This window comes from Schistocerca serialis, chromosome 1 (genome assembly GCF_023864345.2).
Source record: "Schistocerca serialis cubense isolate TAMUIC-IGC-003099 chromosome 1, iqSchSeri2.2, whole genome shotgun sequence".
NCBI lineage: Eukaryota > Metazoa > Arthropoda > Insecta > Orthoptera > Acrididae > Schistocerca > Schistocerca serialis.
The window spans coordinates 419644780-419663579 of record NC_064638.1 but is presented as its reverse complement, the minus strand read 5'-3'; the positions used below and the strand labels follow the sequence as shown (position 1 = coordinate 419663579).

The 18800-nt window shown below is 42.7% G+C and overlaps 1 protein-coding gene across 2 annotated transcripts in view; it reads right to left on the bottom strand.

The window, feature by feature from the left end:
* Nucleotides 1–18800, bottom strand: part of LOC126472016 (DNA oxidative demethylase ALKBH2-like) — a 173028-nt gene that overhangs the window by 33126 nt on the left and 121102 nt on the right. For both annotated transcript variants that reach the window (XM_050099904.1, XM_050099907.1), the window contains exon 3: nucleotides 8600–8742. In XM_050099904.1, the coding sequence (XP_049955861.1) occupies nucleotides 8600–8742 (143 nt within the window). The remainder of the gene's footprint in view (nucleotides 1–8599; nucleotides 8743–18800) is intronic.

The following is an 18800-nucleotide window of genomic DNA, read 5'->3' as shown; positions in this document are numbered from 1 at the left end:
ATTATAAGATCTAGGAAACACAATAAGAGATCAGAACAAATGTTAATCCTGAACAAACTAGCAGATGACGCTTACAGACAAACTAGACCATACTTCCGAACACTATAAAACGCAACACAAGCACGACAACAAAACCTGTGGCACGAAACAGACACTGACACTGAATCGAATAAAACAATAGATACAGCAAGTGAACGTGACATTCAAAAATTGATGTAATTATCCATACAAGGTCGAAAGGCGAATGTGATACAACAGAACCTAACAATAGAACAAGTAAAATAGTATACAAAATTGTGTAATTGACATTAGATTACGATGAATTCGTAACAATTAATGAAAACTATTATGTAGAGCAAAAGATATCAGTTGTAAAACCAAATACTTGTAAAGCTAGTTCAGTGAGGACAGGCTCGAAGTTTTCCCGAGCCCTCACCACTGAAACAGCTACGATTTCAGGGACAAATTTTCTCTTTCACTAACTTCCCACACACCTTTCTTTACTATTTGTATTCTGTTTCATGATTATTTATGTTTTCCAATATTTGTATTTTATTTTATAATCTGTATTTATGATAAAGAACTAAAAGGAAATTCGAACTGTTAACACACTGTGACAATAGTGTGATTGTGTTAGTAGAACTGTATTAGTAATAATACTGCCCACAGACTGTTACATAGATAGTGAGGTAATTGTAGCAAATAAATAAATAAAATGTTCTCTGTTTCAGATTGCTCCCATCCTCAGCGACCCCAAAACCGTAAGACTGTAATTGCCTGGCGAAACGGTTTTGTTTTGCCTGTGTGAGCGGATACTAAACTGATACAATAATTTATTCAAATCAGTGTTGCAGTTCAGAGACACAGCTAATTTGAAAAGCATTTATCCGATAATTTGAGCTTTACATGTGTCATGCAATTTATTTAAGAACTACAATAGCAACACACTCATAAAACTTTGACAACTTTATAATTTTGCACGATGTGAAATGTAAGTGTGCACTCACTGTTATCATTATTTTACTTCTTTCAAGAGCTGTGGACGCAGGTCCTCAGACAACGGCTATGCTGCTTCTTTCAGACGTTGTTCCCGACTACTTTCGAGCAAGTTAGTCTTTCTGTTTTTCCCTTTTTCGTTCTGGATGTCTTCCCCATACTCAGTTTACTGTGGTTTGGCGGTTCTGTCGGCGTACCCATTTCTTGTCGGCAGCACGTTCTGTAACCTGTGAATGGCTGACTTTAGCGGCCTGGAACGCCTCAGCAGCTGGGTAAGTCGAAAGCCACGTGGGCTAGCGACTCAGAAGTACCCCATGTTGAGCATGACTTATCACTTTCTAGAATTCTTCCCATTTTAGACATACTAACTTTTCATGTGACTCCACTCTTCGGAAATTACCTGGCCTATATCTTTTTGCGAATACTGATGACGAAGAATTGTCATCAGTCAGAAGTGAGGCGCCAGAAAACACGTTCTTAGAGTTCTCACTTTGATAAAGGGGGAGGATAAAACCATGTAAGTGTTACAGGGATGTATCACAAAAATGTTTGACATGTATGGAGCAAAGGAAGATACCAAGCTCTGAACTTTTTGCGTAGCTTAGGGATACACTTTTCCAAGATTACTTTTCTGTTCAGCAGAGGACTTCATGGTTCGGTTGGGTAGCTCTGGAGCCATATCAGTGCACATTTGAGAAATTTAACTGTGTCTTTTCTACCGGTGTCAAACAGCGTCTGTGTCACCTCGTAAGAAGCAATAATAGTCGATCTGCAGCATGCGTTTGCGTTTGATATCACTTCTCTACTGCTCCTGGCCGGCATTTTTTCCCGTTCAGTTCCATTCACATGGAAGAACCAGCTATTAAGAATTGTTTTTGACATCTAGAGGTATTTCTATTCCTTCAAGACTCTAATTAAAAGCCTTACAGCCCCCCGCCAAAACTTAACGTCTCCCCTGTTATCAATGAACTTATTGCAAACGTACCCGTTTTAATATGCTCTTACAGGTTTCAACGGAAGACGGTATCAGCAGCAGGACATCACGTTTCAGGTGCCATGCCGAGACCGGAGTGCAGCTTCTGTATGAAGTGACGGGCGCAGCAGAGCGGCTGCCCTGACGAGGACGCGCTGTAACTGTTCAGCGCCGCGCCGGCGACGACACGCCAAGCAATCTACAGGCGAATTGCTCCATCAGCTGCCGATAATTTAACTGCGCCCATAAAATGAGTAACAGCCGGCTCGCGAATGTATCGCCCCGTTAACAATAAATGGAAAACGGTACACCGCCGGCTACCGCCTTTTCGCGGCACAGGAGAGAAGCAGGCAGGTATAACGGGCTGCCTACGACAACGGCGTTCAGCAGCATACATACAAGCCGCAAACAGCGCGGAAGTGACTGCGGGAATGTCAGAAGGGAAGCTTTCACTTACACCCCGCATTTAATTAACTGAAAATGGCACGTCAAAGAAAGAGACAAACTAATAACAGCAACCAGCCACTGTTCATAATGACTTTTTTTTCAACTGCATCGTCACCGTTTTCGAATCGAAAGATTCGCCATCAGACGACTTTTCACGATTGAAACTGCTTATAGACTGCGTCACTCATGTTCTGTTCTCATATTCCGCACGCTCATATTTTATTCATTAGGCGACAGTGCGGAAGTACACCGAACGGCCTCTCCAAGTCAAAGCACACGGCATCAACCTGGACGCAGATATTTGCGCCCTTCTTTGTGTCGTGTATGAACATGAAGAGCTTTTTTTTCTTTCTTACAGGATCATTGTTTCCGGAGTCCATGTGGATTTCTGATCTCCAGAAAGGCCATAAGACGCGAGCATAAAACATGATCAGCGCCAATGATGCGTTTGCTACTTGAACTACAAAGGCACGCATCATCAGTGTTGTAAGTAGGCTGTTTAGGTTTTCTTATTGGTAACGCCACGTAGCGCTCTATATGAAAATCACTGGCTGTGCTGTGTGCAGTCGGTGGCTAGTTTGCATTGTTGTCTGCCATTGTAGTGTTGGGCAGCTCGATATCAACAGCGCGTAGCGTTGCGCAGTTGGAGGTGAGCCGCCAGCAGTGGTGGATGTGGGGAAGTGAGATGGCGGATTTTTGAGAGTGGATGATCTGGACGTGTGTCCATCAGAAACAGTACATTTGTAAGAATGGATGCCATGAACTGCTATATATATGACTTTTGAACACTAGTAACGTAAATACATTGATTGTTCAAGTGTAGTATCTAACTTCCGAAGGTTTTGTTCCATTGTGTCTAACTTTTGAAGCTTTTGCTGTGTCTGTCTCTGATTTTGTTTCATTTGTAGCATTAATTGCAATAATAATGTATTAGTGTCTGGAATCTGTTCCTCTATGCCTTTCGGCAGTGCATTTGCATCGGTAACACTCACATTTTGACAAGCAGAAAATGTGTCTTGACTTATTTGAGAAAACGGTGAGGACGCAAAACCTGAATCTACAGTATTTGCAAGATTGTGTCCTGTCATTTCGGATTCCTGACCGATCGATCGATAATGCTCCCCTGTCCACTAATTGTTTCACTGCCTACACCATTAATTGCAGCCCGCTCCATTTCCCTATGCACAATTACCAAATTACTACTTTGAACATTAGTTAATTCATTACTCGGCGGCGCTAACACACTGCTTTCGTCTTCACTGTCATTTCGCAGTTTACTTTGGAGCCTAGTATTACGTTTTTCACACGCCATTATTGTCACAATATTTCACACAATAACACAGAAAAGCACAATTTTAAGAGCAAAATAAGAAAACACACAAACATAGCATTTAAAATAATAAATCGTTAATTGCAAGCGCAGCTGCGAAATACTTGGTGCAAATCTACATGCATGCCACAACTGTTTTACTGTACAAGAATGAAAAACTACAACTACAAAGGAAATTCTCTCTATGATTACGCGCTAGCAATAAACAAAGGCTGCACTAATTACACAAACTACAAGAAAAAAATCAGAAGATTCCAGTGAGGTATCCTCGGCTAAGGGTCGACATATGAAACGTCCCCTTAGAAAAATTATACATGACTGTGTTTAAACTGACACACAATATTTTTAGCGCAACGGAATCTGACTTTCAATAATCCCTACAAAAGAATGGCCCTGACTAACATTAACCTATACCTTTCACAAATCACTTACCTCACAAAAATCTTCGTTACTCAAACTACTGCAATACAGCGAGCGCCACTACTGCCAGCTAAATAAAGATTAAAACTACTGAAGGCACCAACTTCTGATAGGCATTGTTAGCAAATGAAAGATTTTGATAGAGAACAAACAATGTATTTACCTTACTAGTGTTCAAAAGTCATAATATATATAGCAGTTCATGACATCCATTCTTACAAATGTACTGTTTCTGGTGGACACACGTCCAGATCATCCACTCTCAAAAATCCGCCATCTCACTTCCCCACATTCACCACTGCTGGCGGCTCACCTCCAACTGCGCAACGCTACGAGCTGTTGACATCGAGCTGCCCAACACTACAATGGCAGACAACAATGCAAACTAGCCACAGACTGCACACAGCACAGCCAGTGATTTTCATACAGAGCGCTACGTGGCGTTACCAATAAGAAAACCTAAACAGCCTACTTACAACACTGATGATGCGTGCCTTTGTAGTTCAAGTAGCAAACGCATCATTGGCGCTGATCATGTTTTATGCTCGCGTCTTATGGCCTTTCTGGAGATCAGAAATCCACATGGACTCCGCAAACAATGATCTTGTAAGAAAGAAAAAAAAAAGCTCTTCATGTTCATACACGACACAAAGAAGGGCGCAAATATCTGCGCCCAGGTTGATGCCGTGTACTTTGACTTGGAGAGGTCGTTCGGTGTACTTCCGCACTGTCGCGTGCGGAATATGAGACCAGGTTGTGATTGGTTGAAGAGTTCCTGCCAAGTAGAACACAGCATGTGTTAGTGGAGAGATAACCAGCTCCAGGCGTACCTCGAATGACTGTTATAGAACCGTAGCAGATACGTGTAAATGACATAGTGGATCACGTCGGAATTTTCATGAGGCTATTTGAGGATGATATCGTTGCATACAGAGGAGCTGCAAAGCTAGATAATTGTAGTGAAATGCGGAACATCGCCTCGTTCTGAGACCTTTACCATGCACGATTGACAGATTAAATGGAGAAGATCCAAAGAATAGCAATACACTGTGATCGACAGTGGAGAATGGCAGTCCGTTCTCCTTCAAAGGCTGAATCTAGGGAAGGTACTCATATAGGACGCTGGAGTACGTGTTACACATGGTTCAGGTCGAGATTCTGGGCCGGCCAGTAGATTTCAAGAATGTTATTATCCACAAACCATTGCCTCACGCATGCTACTTAATGGCAGGGTGCTTCGTCACTGTGATACAATGAGTCATCGTCTCCGAACTGTTCCTCAGCTAGATGCAGTGCACAATGCCACAAAATATGTTTCTATCCTTCCGCATTTAACGTTCTCTTAAGCGCAATACATGGACCACTCCCTAACCACGGAAAACGCTCCCATACAGTAGCACCACCTACTCCGTACTTGACTGTTGGCACTATGCATGACGTCAGGTAAAGTTCTTCAGACATTCGCCAAACCCCTTCCATCGGTTTGCTACAGGATAGAGCACGATTCATTCAAATCGCTCTTTTTCCAGTCATTCACCGCGCAGAGGCGTGGTGCATGGCATTGCCTACATGAGGCTGTTCGACCATTGTTCCTCGTTCTTTGCAACTCCCTAAGCACAGTCACGGTGCTGACTGGACTGCTGGTACCACTTTGTGACTCACGAATGTTTGCTTCCGCTGATTTCATGCTATTTTTACAACAACCACACAAAGTGTTCGACGGTCCTTGTCCGTCAGAGCATGTCTGCCTGGTCTTACTTTTGATGTGGGTTGTTCTTTCGTGTTTTCAGTTCACCGTCACATGTCCAACAGTCGATTTTGGCAGCATTAGAAGGGTTGAAATGTCCCTGATTGATTTGTTACTCAGGTGACATCCAACGACTAATCTGCATTCGAAGTCACTGAGCTCTCCTGATCGACTGACTGGGCTGTTACCGCTTCTCTACTCACAACACAATACTCCCCGCCTCTTTTTATATACTGGCGGATCCGCAACTCGCAACAGATTGATCAATCCTGGATTACATAGAGGTGTTCGGATACTTTTGATCAGATAGTGTACCTAGCGCAAAGACATGAAAGTGAAATGAGAGCTCACACAAAGACTTGCCGCCGCTTTTCCCGCGTACCGTTCGCAGCTGGAAAACGAAAGGGGGCAAGTGTCAGTGGTGTTGGAAGTACCCTAGGCCACACAACGTGAAGTGACTTGCGGATTATAAATGTGGATGTTGCAGCGGAAGTGCCCGACTAAGCCCAGTTCACCTGGCAGTGAAAGGAATGTTTGTAACTAGTATTTGGTCAGCAAGAAGAGAAGTTTTCAAAGTTTGTGATCGCCACTTTTTGCGCCAACATACAGGGCTACATTCCAAAGTTCCACATGACACTGATATTGGTGAGACTCATCTTAATAATAATAATAGTAATAATAGTCAACATCAAAATCAACAACAGCAAACACTTGACGCTACACACTAGCACGCACTCTGCACAGTTACCTAAGTTACGCATGTACACGTCTCAAAAGCCAGAGATTCAAACTGCAAAACGGCGCCCTGTAGTAAAGTTTGCATAGGACAATATGTCACAACAAAAGCAAGCAGATGCCAATGATGATGATTTCTTAAAACAAAAGCAAAATGCGTCTAGCGTAAAGAGCCAGGTACTATTTCTTTACAGCGCCATCACATACCGCAGGCTCCGCTCTTGCCGAGTCATTTTCTGCCCATCGTCGACTTCACACTTGGGCCTCTGACTGCAACCCCTAAGTTAAGTCCGACGTCACTGTAAGGGGAGACTAGGAAGTCAAGTTGTTGAAACTCTGTTGCTCGTCCTCTTAACTGCCTTCGTACAATGTTCCTGAGACGGAAGTGAGAAAACGAGTCGGCGGCCCCTCAAGCCAGCGATGGCTATTAATCCGACGGATTCGATCCAAGTCTGGCGCACCCGCCAGCCTCGCAAAATAGAGTCCTCAACGTTACAATAGTACGGTATATCTAGAAAGAAACGTACAGCAATTACTCAAGAGACTCTCGTACTCAAGATTTTTGTTGTTATAAAGTGCTATAGAATATGTCGATACACAGGAAGTTAAATATTGAAATTGTTGGCAGCTACACACATGTGTCACCGTTAGACTGGAAATAACAGTAAGCATTTCGACTGACATACGTAGCACCGATTCCTACAGTGTAACGCGTTTCGCGCTTACTTGCGTGGAACAGAGCTGAGCATGGCTCTGATGGGATACAAGCTGCAGATTAAGGAGCTGGATATAGTTTTTACTCGTGGTTGCGGTCTGTAGTTGGATTTTCTCAAGGCCTTTAGGCGAATGTCGGACTCTTTTTTTCCAAACCTGGTGCAGAAACACAACACAAACTATCAAAACATGAGAGACATATGACATGGTTTAAAACACTTCTGCCTCAGGTGTGCACTACACTCTCCTTCCCTAGTAGGGTAAAACTGTGGCTTCAAAAGTAGGGCACTCGGCGGCAGAAACCAGTGTCATATCGACGAGAGCACAGAGACATATATTTTGAAGACAACACATTAAATGATATAAAATTGAAAAATAAAGTATAATATACGTCTCATGACATCGTGAGTTAGCGCTTGGAGCTAGGAAGACCCCAATATCTTTTTCACTGAGTTTTTTGATGACAATGATCCGTTGTGCCGGCTATTGTGATCTGCAATGAAACATGCTCTTACTTTGTCTTTTTCACTATTGCACAGTTTTAGTTGTGTAGCTATTTTCATGGTATAATTCTTTAAAGTTGCCTTCATGAAAGCCGTCATTTAATTCTGCTGGTGAGAAAGCCAACTGTTAGTTCCCTCACCTTCTTTTAATTCACTGTTTTGCGCGAAACATTCACAAAATCATTTCAAAATGCAGTAGTTAATACTTACGTTAACTTTGTAATGGGAGCATTACGTCGTCGCTTACAGCCTGTGCCTATGTCAAATGGCTGGCCGAGACCAGTAACCTCTGTGACTTGTGTCGCAAGAAAAGATGGTCAATTACATACTCTCCATCAACTAGTACCATTTTCCTGTAAGTTCCTGCTATGTCAGAAGCGCTAGTTCCTACAGTATATAACCGCACCTATTTCATGGGTTAGAGTCAAAACCTTTAAAAAATCAACTGTATTGCTATATTAAACTGCGTCCTACACATTACGAAAGATTTCGACGGAATTATTTGCTGCCATCCTCAGGGGGTATTCATTGGACAATACGGATCCTCTCTTATTGCTGAAATAGGTCATGTGATAGCGCATCGCGTTTAATTACTGTCCAAAACAACATAAAACTCACATCACTTAACATCACAGGCTCGAGGATATTTCATAGTATCACCTTGCTAACCACATTTCAGCCTTTCCTTGCACAGAGCCGAGATGTATGCCCTGTGTTACGGCGACGGCACCTACCTGTTGACCAGGACGAAGTTGAAGCGCACGCCGGTGAGGGCGCTGAGGGCATCGCGCATGCCCAGCAGCAGCGGCGGCCAGGGGCTGGCGGGCAGCGTCTGCCCGGAGAACTTGTAGCTCAGGCCCGCATCTCCGAACGCCACCTGCAATCACCGTCCGCGCTGCTAGCAACGGTTATTCGAAACGGCGCTAAAGGACACATTAATAAGTGTGAGTAACGCTGGCGATAAAAATCCTATGAACTACGGGCAGATTAGTATCAACAGTTACCATAAACCTGGGGAAAATCTGAGAGACAACAACAAAATGAACAAGTGTCGATTTGAATACGATGAAAATTTTCCGCAGAGTAGAATTCATGGAATGTCATGCAAAAAACGAAAAGAAAACAGTTCCGCCCAAAAAAATCTATTCGGAACGAATATGTTATTACTTAATTCATAGCTATTATTTTTAAGCAACTGTATTATATATTTCAAAATGAAATTCAGTCGTCAGTTTTATATATATATTTTTATTTCCCTTTATCGGTTTCGACAAATTAATTTGTCGTCTTCAGGATCTTTTAGACTTTGGCCATACATTTATGTAAAGTATGAGAAGGGTATTACAGAAAGTAACTTACTATTGGTTAGCAAATGTCAATACCTTCTACACAGAAGCATAATGCTTTGAAATTTCCAAAAATGTTCATATTCTATGTGACTACTGTAAATAAAGATTAAGAGAGTGATAATTTACGGTAACTGAATCATATCTATGAACATGTCAAGCTGTTGTACCAGCAGCAAGGAACATACACAAAAGCATATAAAGAGTGTAACTAAGGTATGTAAGGAAGTTATATATAATACTTTTGGAAAAAACGTGGCTCATAGTTACAATATATAAAAAAAATGGACTAACTTTCACATTTTGTAAGAAATGCTATGCAATCAAAATAGTGTCATTTTTAATGCAACTTGATCATTCAACAATTCTTTTGATTGTAGATGGGTATAATTACGTATTTCAAATTCTTGTAAAAGGTTCATTTAGTAGTCCTTGTCAACTCTCTGCAAAATTTCCATGTTAAGCAAGGGTGTGTGTGTGTGTGTGTGTGTGTGTGTGTGTGTGTGTGTGTGTGTGTGTCGATTTTGAGCTGTTCTGCAGAAGTTGACTTACATGAATTCTACCCGTCTTTGTTGGGCGAGTGCTCACGAAAGTGGGTTTTAAGTACCCTCCCTGTCTGTCCTACATATATGCAACTGACGACTGAATTTTATTCTGGAGCGAATATTTTACTTTGCAGCATAGTGTGCGCTGTTTTGAAACTTCCTGGCAGCTTACAATTGTGCAGGACCGGGACTCTAGTTGGGAACCTTGCCTTCCGCAGCCAAAGCTCCTACCATCCGAGGTAACCAGTCACGACTCGCGACCCGTCCTCAAAGCCTGAATTCTGCCAGTACCTCTCTCCTACTTTACATACTTTACAGACTTCACAGAAGCTCTCCTACGCATTCTGCTCTGCTACTACTTCCGGAAGAAAAGATGTAGCGGGGAAACGAATTTCCCCACAGACCAAGTGTGCGCGAACTTTGGCAGTGTGGTCTTACTACCTTCAGTCGCCCCTAAATCGCACGGCGTCGCTCCAACAGTCCCGACACGAGCATAGCACTGGAAGCGGTAACACTGTAAGCAAATCAGTCGTACGACTGCTTCCGTATACACGTGAAAGCGACCAGATCCCACCTAGTTAACGTTTTAGAAGCGGTGTCATACCACCAGCCTGTTACGGAAGATGGATACTGAAAAGTTTATTCGTATAATTTATGAATGCAAGTCGTTATGGGACCAAAGTGATGAAAACTGCCACTGTCGTGACCGTCAAAGAACTGTGTGGATGGCGTTTCCTCAGAAATGAACCTAACTAGTAAGTGACTTTAATTAGAGAAAACTTTGCAAGATGAGTCATTATCAGAAAAAACATTAGATTAAGTGTGTAGACACGCTTGTATTAACTATTAGTATGTTGCAGAACAGTAAATCCTTATAGAAGTTTTCAGTTTGTTTTAGTTAACGAAGTGAAAAAAGGAACGCAATAAGAGACGTTTTAAGACTTATGAGTACGGTGACGCAGCAAATGCTGGGACTGATGACAAGTAGCCTATTTTTTAAAGATATTGTTCTTGTAAGATAGCTTAACACTGATGGAACTGAAAGGCTAACGTACCAAATACTTGAGAATATGACGACACAGAATATGAAGCTGCTTTATAGCAAACGCCAGAGTCACCTCTAGCTTGGATTGTGAAAAAATAGACGCACGATCTCCTTCATCACAAGAACAATGTCAAGTAACAAACTCACAAATCAAGTATCCTAAAAGGAGACGTAAAAAAGATAAGACGAATCCTTGGATGGAAGGCCACTGGAAATAGAAGAAACAACTAAAAAGCTTCGAAAAACAATCAGAAGATTCCAATGTGAAATTTCTGCGTTTCTACGACACGTACCAAAACTTAGGAAGTTAGCAGTGCGTGCTACGTTGCCGGGAGTTCTGACGAGAATGCAAGAACACGAAGCTGCTTACACTTTATCACGAGTCAGCGATGAAAGCCAAACGTGCATTTCATTTAACAACGAACATTCTCATGTACGTGTTGGGGTGCTTCAGCTTGAACGGGAGATTATGATTTTTGATCCGAATGATTTACCCGAAGTATGCTCTGCCGTGGTCTATTTTACAGGATTTGTGTCACATAAGTACGAAAAATACGGCACAAATAAGCTAAGGATATATGATGTTTAGCAACAATATTTATTGATTTCAGTGGTTTGTTTATGAATATATGAACATGATGGTGACGACTAGACGTCCACATACTACTCTACATGTACTCTAATGTACAAGATATTCTCCTGTCTTTGCTTCAGCTTCAGTGAATCGTTATAGAGGAAGGAATCCAAAAGATACGCCAATTGCTGAAAACGTGACAGTCTGACGAATACGCTTGCAATGTGCGAGCTCATGTCGTAGACTCTGGTTGTATGAAGTCATGTGATGCTTTAGTAATATGACTTCGCTTGCAGTATGCGCTTAACTCGAAAGGGTTGTTTACTCAACGAATTATTTCATGACTCCCAGCGCTAGGCTGCCGGGTCACGCGAGAAACTCGCGGGCGGCGTAATAATCGTCTCCGATTTGTTTCACACCATTTTACAACGTCTTAGCTGCGCCCGTTACAAATTTATCAATGAAAGAGAGACGAAGGAAGATGAGGAGGAGCAGGAAAACTCTAGAAGGAAGTTCCCTTTGCACAAATATAAGCGGTTTCACAGACATGTAATTTCCTGAATGTAAATTTTCCCGACGTATAGCATCGTTGAAAAGCTCTCGGGTTTCCAACCAGGTGTCACACGTAAGGCGAGGTAAGTTGCTTCACAAACTTGATCTGCGGACAATTCCGAACTACTGTCTCATACTAATTAAAAGCTTTTTACAATCTCGACGGATCCTGGTCAAAAGTGACGGACAACGGTCAAGCTACAAACTACTCCAGGACGGACTCCCACAAGGACCGTTTTTATCGTCGACACTCTTTACCGTACATGCAAAAGATTTACAAGTGCTGCCACAAGTCGTCCTCGGGCAATTTGCGGACGACGACGCCCTAGTGACGAGCAGCCGAAGAATCGCCGCTGCCACAGGGCGATTACGTCAGCTCACTTTATCGAAAGAATGAGCAACACCGAACCAAATTAGGCTCAACGCTGAAAAAACTAAGGCGATCATTTTCACTTGTCGACGTCCAGACCTGCGTGACGGACTTTTCCTCCGCAACCAAGAAATCACCTGGGCCAATAAAATATCTAGGTGCAACTTTGAACAGCAAATTACTTTTCAGACTTCACATCTAGTCTAAGAGGAAGCTGTTATTAGATGTCCTGCACCAACCAGCTGCTCAACGTGGTGGATCACTAGCATCACGAATCTCAAGCTACTACAGGTGACGCAGAACAGGTGTTTCAGATTCGTACTTGGTGCCCCTAGATGAGTCCGAGTCAACGACTTACGCCAAGAACTCCAGGTGCCACCTATCTACGACCAAACCAGGATAAAACCTAAACACTCCTGGACAAGATTGACGCGCTACAGCCAAACACCGGACACCTGGAAAACACAGCCTCAATCGCTCCAGAACAATGACATCGGGTAAAAGTGCCTGGCGCAGTTGTGGAGGCACCCCCAATAAACCTACAAACTAATCACAGAAACCAACACAGCAATAGGGCTTACGGACGACGACCCTAAGCCCTTGCCCATGCCAATGCCTAAATAAAGTCAGAATCGAATCATAAACTTCCCGCACACTAGAAGTCCAGTCTCAAATGGTTCAAATGGCTCTGAGCACTATGGGACTTAACATCTGAGGTCATCAGTCCCCTAGAACTTAGAACTACTAAGGAAATAACACACATCCATGCCCGAAGCAGGATTCGAAGCTGCAACCGTAGCGGTCGGGCAGTTCCAGACTGAAGCGCCTAGAACCGCTCGGCCACAGGAGCCGGCAGTGCAGTCTCAATAGAAGATAGTAGTTTGGATCCACCACACATTAGCCAGTTGTCACTGTTACCAAAGATCAAAATTACCAAAACTTTTTCGCTATGTCGATGACGCAATCGTGGTGCGTACAGAGAATAGACAAGCGCTGTATGAGTTTTTCGATCACCTACACAGGGTCCGCACAACGTTACATTTACGATGAATGCATTACTTCCTTGGGTATCCTGATCAGGAGAAAGGCTCGTTGTACGGTAAACCATGCAGCTTATACAGTGATAATCATTAAAACTGCAGCACAATGAAGGCGGTATGTAACAAATGTGAAATTGTCATCAAGTGTACTATGTGTTTGGATATGGAAACGATTAGCATTTCAGCGCATCCGCTCAAACTAGGAAAGCTATCGAAATTGTGTATAAAAGCAAAGATTACGCAGCACGTTTCTCTGAAATCACGTTGGAATGTTGGTTCTATGTTACGCCTCTTCTACGAAAGATAAACGCCTACGAGCACGTGTAGGAATTCTACAGCGGCAGGATCGTGGCCTATCCAGAATGCGGCTTATCACTCCGTGATATCACTGTCGGCGCTGGTGACACTACTGAATCATAGCTTCAGAGGACCGCACTCAACGCTGTGGAAGATATCAGTGACCCAACTCCTCCCGAGTAGACAGACATGTTGTGCAGAACGCACAGCTACGTCACATAGCTTGACTCAGGAAATGGCCTTGTCTGTAGCAAGACAGGTGTCCACAAGGAGAGCGCGACGACCCGCGCAACGTCACGGACTGTCAGTACGGAGACCGCTGTTGCGGCTTCCCTTCAGGACGTTCATCCTGAGGACAGCGCTGGACACGGGAGCGGCACTGCGTCGCCCTTTTGGACGAGTCCCAGTTCTGCGTACAGCACCACAGTGAACGTATCATGTGTGGAGGTTTCGGAAGAAAGCGAGCGGTGCCAGATTGCGTTCGTCATTGTCATATTGGCCCAGCACCTGGCGTCCACACTGAGTACACAAAAAGATCAATCTTGGTTCGCACAGCTGGAATATGGCGATATCTGTTATACTTAACAACGCGAAGTTTCGTTTGCTACACGTCCAGCCCAGTTCATTGAATATGGAACTTCTGAAACCTGTAATACCTGTATTATTAACATACCCCATCAGCCACCACACCTGTAGCTGCAGGGAAAACCGACAGACATCGAAATGAAACGTCAAAAAAGCAATAAAAATCTTTCGCAATAGGGAAGCAACCAATTCCGCAACTGTTACTTCACGTTAGCCACGAACGGCGACAATCTCCTACATATCTGCTTTTGCAGCAACAGTAATTACATGCATAAGAAAATTCGTCTATCAGAAAGTCGAGTGAACTATAGGAATGGGAGAATCGTTAGATTCTATTTTTTCTTTTTTTTCTTTTTTTTACGTGTCAAGGTAAGTGCCTATCACAATTAGAGACCACAATAGAAATATATGTTGTGCATGCACGAAATATATTCTTATTTTACCTCGCTATCAGCGAAGTAAGCTGCAGTTCTGCACGTATTCGAAAGCATTAATATTATCTTGGAACTCTTCCATTCGGTCCGTGTCTGCATAGAAAAACAGTAATATCTGAAATTGAGTCCACCTTGATGCAAAACACCTTGTTATTCGTTTATTTCTTTATTATCCCATACTAGTTTCGACGACAAATATCACCATCATCAGTGGGTTTTTTTAATCTAAAACATGCAGAAAATGGCATGGTTGTACAAACACAGTACAACATTATTACATTTTTACAGCTCATCTTTTGAAATATAGTTTTCTATTGATACTTTCATACTACCTTATTTATTGTATGTTACAGCATGTTTTAAGCAATTATTGGCGCTGTTTGCGACATGTTTTCTGTGCGATATGGTTGCAGGTGACATGATGTTCGCTAAGTAAAAAGACGGCTACAGAAAAAAAGCGCACAGAAAATATGTCGCAAACAGCGCCAACAATTGCTTAAAACATACTGTAACGTACAATAAATAAGGTAGTATGAAAGTATCAATAGAAAACTATATTTCAAAAGACGAACTGTAAAAATGTAATAAAGTTTTACTGTGTTTGTACAACCATGCCATTTTCTGCATGTTTTAGATTAAAAAAACCCCACTGATGATGGCGATATTTGTCGCCGAAACTAGTTTGGGGATAATAAAGAAATAAACGAATAACAAGGTGTTTTGCATCAAGGCGGACTCAATTTCAGATATTACTGTATTCGAAAGCATTACTTCAGCAATAAACTGTACATTGTATCACTAAATGAGTAAAATTCGGATGCTTTTATACATATTTCACGATAATTCATGTTACTTTGTAACTTAGTAATGGATTGAAAGCAAAAATATAAAATTATTTCGTTACTTAGGTAGAAAGATAAATAAAACTTTCATTATCCTAACCACTCATGTCACTGCTTTCTCACTACTTGGAGTGGTTGAACCGCTCAAACTATCCAACAGTAACAACTTCCACACCAGAGTGTGTCGCGACTGTTACGTTAGACTGTGACTGTAGTTTACCGTTCGATTATTCATTTATTGGTGACTAGTATTTTTATTTTTGTCTGTCTGAAGTTTTTTCTTTGTTTCTCTGTTGATGGTCGGTAAAGTGCGATTACGAAAACGTTATTAAAGTCTGAATGATGAAACCGCACAAGCGTCGAATTATGTCGGACGAATGAAACGATAAACGCGTTTTGACATTTACGGTAAAGTTCGTGTCACAGAGTGTATAGCATTTTCTAAGAGTATTTATTGCTACATACTCCGCAGATTTTTGCTCGCTACAATCGCCCACTCCCACGTACCGCGACCAATCTCCCTTACTAATAGCATGTGACCAAGGGCTACCTACCAACAGAACGACGAGTGGGTTACAGTGAGGTTGTCTTGGAGAAAAGTCTGCCAGTACGTACACACGCAAGCATTTTATATATAGATATAGGTTATCAAACGCAAAGGCTGGCGAGTGATGCCGTGCCAGTCTCAGAAACCCATGACCAGGTGTTTTCGAAGAGCGAGAGACCTGGAGAACGTGCTGTCCAGGGCAACATTCAGATACCCTCTGTACCGGAGCAGGTCAGGACAGAACGAGCAACACAGAGTCTTACACAGCCACCGACCTCAATACGGCAGATATATGATGGCTATCGATATATATATATATAGCGCGACTCCTCATATGCCAGCGAGAAAAAAATGTCGCTCACAAAATTTCGTCCGGAGAGTACAACCGGTAGAAAAGGGCGTTAGAGAGTGGCAATCTGGCAACACCGTAATTACATGTATGGTAACTACCACTCTTAGCACACAGTAGTTACGCTGTACAGTTGGTGCACCGGTTAGAGTTTTGGGTTAGCATGCAGGAGGTCGAGGGTTCAATCCTGGGAGGTGACGCATTTTTTTTATTTGCCAATTTCATTCTGACATTTCATATTGTAATACACACCGTTTCCTATGTCACATGTATCCTAAATTTACAACATTCTGTAACGCTGAAAACAACAAACAAGTGGTTAGACAAATAAGAAATAGTTGAAACAAACGACCTGTCATAGGGCAGAATAACTATTAAAACAGTATCAATTTCGGGATGCTAAAGATGATAGCACAGTACAATAACACAACATCTACTTGTCATTTATACCACATGTAATACAAGCGTTCAGATGCCGCACATTAGCAACCAGTGACAATAATAATGTTCATATTAATAACCGCATGACCTTCACAACAGTGTGTTGTCCTCAGAAAAACAGATGCTCAAAGCGACTTCCCTGCATATCCAAACATTGCGCAACCTGCCGGGTCATACAGCTCTGTACCCTTCACAGCAAAGCTGCGTCCACAGTAACAAGAGCAGCATGAAAACACGCTACCAATTCTTCCACATTCGTCGGCAGAGTAGAGAGCACACGAGCTCTTTCAGGTGTCCCTACAGGAAGAAATCCAGGGAACTTAGGTCAGGTGAACGCAGTGGCCATACAACTGGACCTCCACGCCCGAGCCATTTCTATGCAAATGTCCTGTCCAAATACTGTCGCACATTAATTCCAGAGTGTGGAGGTGCACCATCATGTAGGAAGCATATCCTTTGCCGAACATGTAGCGGAACATCTTCCAGCGCAACAGGCAGATAGTTTGAGAGGAACGCATGATACCTGGCGATGGCGATCAGCAGGATGCACGTGTTGCGTGAAAGCATAATGATAGGGGTGCAGCCCATGCTTGTGCAGCACGTTAACAACCGTGCGTTGCGAGACACGCAGCTGCCCTGCTACGCTGCGTGTACTACGCTGATGTTCTTGGTGTATGACCTCCAGAATAGCTTCCTCAATAGCTGGAGCACGGCGAGTCCGTGGACGACCTCCGTCACGCGATAGTGGAAGGAGAGAACCTGACTCTCGAAGGCGCAGCTCCAGGTGACGAAACATTTTTATCTGGATGGCGTTGACGATGATGTCTAGCACCAAATTCACGAACGGCGACACCAGTCCGGTTATAAGATGTACCAAGGACTAGAAACACATATACATATTCATCGTTTGTGAGTGCCATCCTTCTGCCACACTGGTATAGAGGTTTACAATGAGAAAATTCGATACGTGTGCACACGTACATTGGAATCCGTCACGGGCGCGTTATTCCGCTGGCAACTAGTCCCTGTCTGGTGGAGAGCGCATACAGTATAAACGTGCCGTCAGTCCTGCGCGCTGTTCCACTTAAGGTGCATTACCCCTCTGACAGATATTGTTCTGCATGATTCATCCCGACACCGTTAATTTTGAAATGTGCAGTTTCGAATTACAAATGGTTCAAATGGCTCTAAGCACAATGGGACTTAACATCTGATGTCATCAGTCCCCTTTCGAATTACACTGCTTCACTAACAGTAATAGACGTGATGTTTTCACAATCTCATCGACAGAATAATAATAATAATAATAATAATAATAATAATAATAATAATAATAATAATAATAATAATGTACTAAACAGCATGCTGTTACCAGACTCACTGTTGAAAGACATAATTAGTGGGACCGTGGTGATAACACATACAAATAGTAACCGAGTTTGGACATTATTCGCAAAGTACGTTGCTAGTCCTACTGGTAACTTAACACCCTAATGAAATGTAATGGACCTGAACGAGGCAAGAATACTAGCTGGTACTAATCTATGGGACCACTGGAGGAGGGTGCAAAGAAAACAGGTTTCGCAACTGGTAGACGAAGTGGTGCGAATAAATTCACGCCCTCGAGGTGAAAACGGCTTCTTTCAAAGCTGACTAATCTTCCATTTCTACGATTGTAATATGTAAGTGCAAATGTATTCTAGAGGACCCACTGCAATCGTCGTTGACGATTAAGAGGCCAGATACTGTACCACCTGGAGTACATTTGCCAAATAAAAACACATATGTCTCAACCCAGGATCGAGGCATCGACCTCCTGCATGCTAACCCAAAACTATACCCACTGCACCAACTTTACAGCACAACTGATGTTTGCTGACAGAGGTAGTTAACATACATGTGGTTACAGTGTTGTCAGATTGTCACTCGTTAACGACCTTTTTCTGCCGGTTGTACTCGCCCTCGCCG